Source organism: Olea europaea, chromosome 23 (genome assembly GCF_002742605.1).
Source record: "Olea europaea var. sylvestris chromosome 23, O_europaea_v1, whole genome shotgun sequence".
Taxonomy (NCBI): Eukaryota; Viridiplantae; Streptophyta; class Magnoliopsida; order Lamiales; family Oleaceae; genus Olea; species Olea europaea.
Window position 1 is genome coordinate 11,830,439 of NC_036259.1, and position 8,231 is coordinate 11,838,669.

Below are 8,231 nucleotides of genomic sequence, written 5' to 3' on the forward strand. Positions count from 1 at the left end.
GGGAAAAATCATGGGAGCTACATGGAGAGAGTAAAGGTGTGCGAATTTTAGAGTAAGCAAGGGGTGATAAAGGGAGAAGGAAAAGACATGCTAGGTAGGAAAATTAGAAATAGATCGGTGTCATTTTTACAAATTTAGTGGTCAAAACTTGATCATCATAAAATGTAGTGAGCAATCGAAGACATCTTCCAAAATATATTAAGCAATGAAAAATGCTTTCTCACTTGACAATTTGGTATGCTGTGATTGGTTGGGTAGTGGCGTTTTGGCGATACATGTGCATTCCATGAGTCAAAACTCGATATCTAAAATTTTAGTGAGCAGTTGAAACGAATGTCATGCCAGTGAGACCCACGGACCATGGGTTGAATGGAGCAACATTTTTGGACACGAATCGAGCTCGATTCGATCAATTGCCATCTCTGATGACTATTGAGCTCATGTGCTAGTGCCTATTCTTAAACTGATCAATTGTTACATAGATTAGGTTCAAACATCAAATAGTATCCTTTGTAATAGGTTTCCCAACAAGTAGTGTAAGAAAAATTAAGAAAATTGTTTGGTCATTTTGTCAAACACTTGGTGTACATAAATGAAAAGAAAAGAATAATTCACATTGCGGATGGACCTCAAACCTTCAACCATCACCCAGCATCACTAGCCCTTCTACCGCTTGTTGATATTTATCGGGAAGGGATATCATCTTCATCCTCTCGCAAATTTCATTTTTTTACCCATCTCTCATCAATAGTTAGTTTAATATAAGTGGGTCGAGCAGTTCAAGTGGAGATGGGTGGCAACAACATTATACACATGGCGCCCCATGAGTAGGTTTGGTTTTCTGGGGGAAATTCCCCCCCCCCCCCCCCCCAAAATAAAAAAAAAGAAAGAATTCAAAAGAGATCCAAAACAATTTAGTTGCCTATGCATATCAAATGCTGACACATTAATAAGTGCCTTTACTGTACCTGGACCATCATCACTGTCCTCGAGATCTCCGAGAAGAAATACATCTAAATCCTGCTCCGAGGCAGGTGACTTAGCATTATTGCTTTTCTGGTTTGAAACCTCCAATACTGCTTCAGAAGATGTTCCACCTGATGCAATTTCCTTCCTGTCAGCATTTTTCTCCTTTTCTGAAGATTTTAGCTTTACCTCCTCCATATTCCCTTTTTCATACCTACAACAAATTCAATGAATTTGGAGCATTTAAGTCAAGACCCATTTATTCAGAGATACACGCATAAGAAAACAAGCATGCATACACCCAGACAAAGAGATACATAGAGAGGTTTATGGGCATTATCAAACTACATTCTAACATCATTAGAAATTCTTAATACTGTGCACATAATGACCAAGCATTAAGCTGAACATGCATCCAACTTCACGAAAGAAACAATGCAGAAAATTCAGCCAAACATAAGCCAAATGCAATGAGATTCCTGTTTTGAACTGCATTCCTGGCTTCTCACTGTAGATCAAGTGATGCAGTTCAAAAGCCTAAAGACAGTACTTGCTTTAGAAAATGAAGTAGGTCGAGGTTACCAAACAAACCTACACAATCAACGTCATAGTGTGATTAGGTGTTAACCGCACTAAGTCAGTAACTACATTCTTGTCTGAACATGAAATCTAGATGAACTTCATAACATGATCCAATTCAATGAGCTAGAAGCTCAAGGTAATTTCTGGAACAAGATCATCAATGGAACATTCTCGAAGACATAACTACATAGAACATGAAAATAAAAATTTTCCAAGGATAATTAAAGGGAAAGAAATGCCGTTGAAATCCTTATCCATAGAAATCCTTTTTATAATCATAAATCTTTCTTATAACTTACTAACTTCTAAGTCCATTCATTCAAAGATCATATTGATTCTCTCAATCCAAATCACTCGAATATAGCTGAAACTGTTGATTTCCCTATGATTATCCCTCTTCACTCTTACCCAAGTTAATTATATTTTCAATGAGCAATTTAATACACTTCCGCTGGAAGACAAGATTAAAACCAACTTCCTGAAGAAGTTTACACTAAAGCAATCCAGCAATATCACAATGTAGCAATATGTGATCAATACCTTCTGAATCCTTTCTACACATCAAACACCATGAATGGGAGAGAGTGAAAAGGCTAATTCTTGTGAACCATTTCCATTCAGTTGATTTAAGAAAAAACCCTTTGTTTTCAGTTTTTGAAGATTGGTTGTGCTCTAGTGTGGTCACAACATATGAATAGGTGAAAATAAAGCTCAAATGTGGAGTTGCACACACAAGGTGGAATATTTCTTTCAGCTTTATTTTCCCAACTTGGCATCATTATTTCTTTAACCTTAGCTTTCCCTAGTAATTAGCTAAGGATTTTATACCACCCACTCAAGAGAAAACCAACGATAAATTCTTCAGGTAACCTGCATTGAAAATTTTCAGCAATCAACCTTCGTAAAACTCTTCCCTCTAATAAAATATAATGACATCTCTCCTTATAGAACAAAGTAGATCAAAGAATTATCTTATTCTGGGATGTATTGTTTGGCGTGTGTGTGTGTGAGAAGAGAAAGGAACAATTGTTGTTTGGAAGACCAAACACGAATAATGGAGCAGATCAGAAAATTATTTTATTTGATTTTGTGTCCTTGATTTAATGCTACGGTTACTAATCATATAGAAGGGTTGCCTAACTTCGTGTCATTTCTTTATTGTATAAATTGATAATACACTTCCCGTGTATTATCTATTGATTAATAAAATTGTATAATTACCTATCAAAAAAAATTATAGAACAAAGGAAGCTTTATCTCTACATAACTGAATCAAATTTATATTAGATTAGCTAGCTTGTATCAACAATGTATCTAGGTATAACTATATCTTCCAAAAGTCTGAGTCATGATAGCATGTTCTATGACAAGTGACTCTCAATTCTTGCTCATGCAAAAGAAGTGAGACTCTCCAAATAGTAAAGAAACCAGTTTTTGGCATACCAAGATCAAGGATAACTGAAGCTTTTAAGATCATCTGCTAGGTTTCGTCACTACAGGTTCACTTTTTTCCAGGCCCCCAACATATATTTATGATTTTTTTACCAGAAAAATATCTGGGCTTAAGAAAACGTATTATTATTTCTTTGTTTTGGTTTTAGGTTATCATAACATTACTTAGTTCTATTGCTTTACATCCAAGAATGATGAAGGAAACACAATGGTATCTTACACATGAAATCCTAAATATTTCCTTTTCTTTTTTAGTAAGCCAAACAACGGACTTGGTTAAATAGTTTATAGTCTTATATTTACATCAGAGATTAAGTATCCTTTCTATAAAACATGACAAAGAACTACTCATGTCTGTTGGATATTTAAGTTATTTTGAAATATCAATTCTCTACTTTACATAATTTGGTCCCAAAGCTTGCACAAATTGATATAGAATTTCAAGACTAGTGGTGCCCCTAAAAGAAATCTTGCTTCATTCTCGTATGTGGGAATAAAACAACCATTTACTAATACATACATTGAAGTTACACACTCTGTGAGCTCTAAGAAATTTTTATATTTTATTTGTAATATAAACCAACAGAATATGGCATTACCTACATATTTAGAATCTACATATTTAAGATGCTTCAAAATTTATAAAAAAAATTATGATGAGCAAGACTATACATTGTGGAAAATTTTCATCAAAGCAATCAAAATAGAAGTTCTCCTATAGAAGTGAGGTACTCACGGTGTCACATGACTGTTAACTAGAATAAAGTAGATTCTCCAAAATTTCCTCTCTTTCATCACTCTTGGGCATAACTCATACCTTAGCTTAGAAATTTCCTGCAAAACAATTAAACACCATCAAATAATATGGTTGCACAATTGCACCGTTCTAATGCAGTTACTTTTGGACTCAACTTTTATATTGTGATACTGATCACTTGCATATTCTCTTTCTATCATAACAGATACGTTAAATATTTAATTTCCCAGGGTTTTCATTTCTTAGTTCTCACTTCAGACAACAATACAGGTATGACTTTAGGTGATACAGATCTAACCTTCACTGTTGCAAGCATAAGCTTGGCATGGGTTGCTTGCCACTCTGTGAGATCCTGTCGAACATTTGAAACAGTAGGAATATCTGACATCTCTAAGTCATCTGCACATAAAAATGCTGGTTAAGTTAAGCTTTTGCAACAGAAGGTGACATGAAACCATAATACACCGAAAAAGATATATGTTGATGTTACAAACTTTGTGGCAGGCAACAACTATGACAATGTGACAGTGAAAGCATAAGAAGAAAAAGAACCCTTTATACCAAAGTATAATAACAACTGCTATCAAGTGTTTATTCTCCTTTTCAGATTATTTAAAAAGTCTTCACAGTAATTTGCTCACATAATGAACCATCAAGTACAGGTGAAAGAAAAAGACTCGATAAAATTGGAAAAAGAAATTGAACATGCATGTTAATCTGAGTAACCTAATTCTACTTCTGAGGATGTCTGGAGAACTTTTCCAGATTCTCCAAAAGATGGTCCATTCCTTTCCTATTCCTAGCCACAATCTTTTTGTTTTTCTTTTGTCTTACCCAGAAAGTTGCCATGGTCATCTATTTCATTTTCCTCCTTTCAAAAGTGGAGCTCCATGTAGGGGGCACCCCATTTTTCATTTTGTGCTGCAATGATAGTCTTAACTTAGCAATCGCTTTGCATTTTCAGAGCTGACCAGAGAACTTCCCTTATTTTGAAGATGATGCCATCCAGAGAAATTACTTCGGTAAAGAAGCTTCCTCAATTCTCATGGAATTTATAATTTGTCTTTCAAATTTCTCCAATATTAGAATCTAATCTTAGCATTTCAAAGGAATGAAATAGGACCCACTGGAAGTCTGACACACGATTGCCAGAACACTTTAAGACTTTGTAGCACACAGGTGGCCCTTTGCATTCAAATGCAGGATCCTTTTTTCTGACTGAGTACAAGTAAAATATACCGGCAACTCCACCCAGTATTTCTTTTTCATTTACCTTTGTTCGATTTTTTATTTCTTTGCTGGACAATTTCTAATCTTACTTCCATTCATTTTGCTTTCATTTCCTAATCATTCACCAAGCCTTCATCTTTCAATGCAATACCAAATTACTAGATAAGAAACTTGCATGAAAACAATGCCATTTCCTTATCATTTCTATATCTATTTTTCCAACTTAGTTTATATACTGAAAGACATTCCTGTTTCAAGTGTACCAGATAAAATAAGAAACCAGATAAGGAAAATCTTAGATCTGACTTTCAGGAAGCTAAGGCAAGGAAAGAAGAAAATGCGTCAAAGAAAGAAGATTAAATTGCAACTGCCTGTACCGCTGACATTCAACCTGAAGGCGTTATATCACAAATAAAACTAAAAGCATGCTTGGAAAGTGTTTATAAATGGAAAATAGATAGAAATGAATGGTGGATATATGAGTAGTACTTGAGGCCCCTTGAAATGTATGGATAAAAAGTGCTTCGGTGGTTATAAACAGCTTTGGTGCTTTGGTGGTTGCTAAAGTTGCATTAAAAGGCATTTCAAAGATGACATTCTTAAAGTTCATGTTAAACATAGTGTTTCCCAGTGCAGGTACTGAAAGTCCCTGAGAAAATAATGAATACTTCAAGAACTATAATTTTTCAATTTTACTTCTAAAAAGTGATTCCAGAAAGCTAATGCCACAAATTTCTCAGAGCAGTTCATTTTGAAGCCCAGGCATTGGCCAAAGTCGTTTTCTAGAAGAATGAGAAAGCAAACAAATTTCATGAGTACTTCAGAGTTCTAACAGCAAATGGCTTTAAAAAGGGGCATTTGGAACCAATAATCAATTAGCGTTTAGCGTAATGGCATATGTATACAGATTCCTTGAATTATTTTAAACGATAAAAAGGACAATGAAATTCCTTGAGCTTATTAGAATCGGTTAGCGTAACGGCATATGCATAATGATTTTATATTACAAATTCCTTGAACTTAATGGAATCAGTTCTTAAGCGAAAAGGACATCCACTAATATTAACAATGCCAATCACACGGTATATTGAACATACAGAGCTTTGAATTATAAACCAATCGAATAAGATCAAGCAGCACATTAGAGTACAATACCTTCAAGCGGAAAATCCTCAAAAGTATTCATAGTCATCCCCTTCACAAACTCCCGCAGCTCATCGGTAACCCCGTACTTCTCCAGATCAACATCATTTCCCTTCTGACCTGAGTCTACCAGGTGAGTCAGTGCCACGGCGGCGACCGGTGGAATCTGAAACTTGATCTGATCAGCTATTTCCTTCGACTTCTTCGACGCTTCAGAAGCGATCTCTTTCGACTTCTTCGCTGCCTCAACGGCAATTTCCTTGGACTTATTTGACACCTCGGCGGCTAACTCCATGGACCGTTTCGACGCCTCGGATACTACATCGGAGAAATTGGTGGAGCCGATTCCTTGTGTCAGCTCCTGCGATCGCTTAGCGGCTTCCTCGGCGAAGGTCCGAGCTCTTTGCCAGAAATCCATTGTTACAAATTCTAATAGTTCGTGCCTCAAAGGGGAGTGGAAATTGTATAATTGGATATATGTTAAAATAAAACAAAATTCTTTAGAAAATATTTGTTACCAGAATTGTTTGTTGTATTTTATTTTCTTTGGATTTTGCGGGACCCATATTTAAAATCAACAAGAATTTTTAGGTAGAGATAATTTGGGGAGTCAATAGCCCCAATAATCACTCATGTTTGTCTTCAATTCTTCACTAAAATTTTAGATATCAAAATTTGATCGATAAACTTGTCAAATTTTTGGACGTTACTCATTGACGGGACATTGTTTCACAATTCTAGCTCCCGTTTGGTTCCCACTTTTTCAATTAATAATTTTTGGAATAATATTTTTTGAAGAATGTGTAATTAAAAAAGAAAAAAAAATTTCGATTTACGTGAAATATTATTTTATGGGAGATTGCGTGATTAAAAATAAGAGAAAAAATTATCATTTGAAATAATGAAAGTCAAATGAGACCTTAATAAAATTGGTGATACGACTGATGGAATGAATAAGTGACATCACCAATCATGTAAGAACAATTTACCAGATAAGAAACGCATGTTTTCGTCAACACGTTTTTATTTTGGTGAAAATGAGAAATGGCTAAAAACAATTAACTACAAATTTGAAACCATACTCGTTCATTCCAAAGCCCCCAAATCGAAGATCTCCAACCCCCTCTCCCCTCTCCAAAAAAACCCCCAAATTCTTTTCCTCGAACCCTACCCATTTACTATGGAAAAGAAGGCTAGAAGGCCAGTACCCAATCATCAAAGAAGAAGAAAGGAAGACCAAGATGTCGTACAATAAATAGCTAAATGTTACTTTCTTTTTTGGCTGTCATTAGAATTGTCATTACTAGGACCATGATGGTGTTGACGATAGTGGTGGTGATTGTGTCCATGTTGGTGGTCATAGTGGTAGTGGTGGGTAGAACATTTGATGAAGGGAAAATGAGGGTTAAAATCGAGGGAGCTAAGGGTGATGTGTGCCTATTATTGAATTTGAGATTACTTTGAGCTTGGTTCTTCTGGGCATTGATTTCATTGTTGAAGAATTACACTACAAATACTTGGGTCTTTTTGGGATGAAATATCATGTTTTGTTTTGGATTGATTTTGCTATGCATCATGGTGACAGGGTCGGAGGACAATTCAGAGTTTATCATCCTTGATAACACATATCATATGAATGAGGGGGACTATACGTACAATTAAAATGTGGATGAAGGAATTGACTTGGAGTACCCATTTTATTATCTGACTGTTCATTATTAGATGTACCGAGGCCAAGATTTTTGAACTTTTGTGCGGAGAAGGATATGCAAGATTTGCAATTTGTGGTTGGCTAAAAGTTTTGTTTGATAGATTATTTTATACGAGACACTGCATAGGTACAACATGAAATTTAAGGCAAATGGGAAGGATACGGTTGAAATATCTAGTATCTAAAACCAGTAGCCAATCTCCGTCCGGCCCGAGGAAACCTTTGCACGCCTCCGTTACCTTTTGGGAGGCCTACGCCCCATAGAAACTGTCTACCTGAGACCGTCCCTTGGCCCGTATGATGCATTTCAAATAAAACAAATGATCGCAGCACGCACATGTAGTCGTGATAAGATGAATGGATGTCTCGTATATGATTTCTTAGCCAAGC

General features: G+C 35.7%; 1 protein-coding gene across 1 annotated transcript; it reads right to left on the reverse strand.

Moving 5' to 3' along the window:
• Window positions 1–756: 756 nt before the first annotated feature.
• On the reverse strand, window positions 757–6,623 carry LOC111372028. Its single transcript, XM_022994165.1, has 4 exons — window positions 6,143–6,623; window positions 4,056–4,156; window positions 3,737–3,834; window positions 757–1,180 (listed from the first exon to the last, which is right to left on the reverse strand). The coding sequence occupies exons 1-4, from the start codon at window positions 6,546–6,548 to the stop codon at window positions 757–759; spliced, it is 1,029 nt and encodes a 342-aa protein (XP_022849933.1). The 5' UTR covers window positions 6,549–6,623.
• Window positions 6,624–8,231: the final 1,608 nt, after the last annotated feature.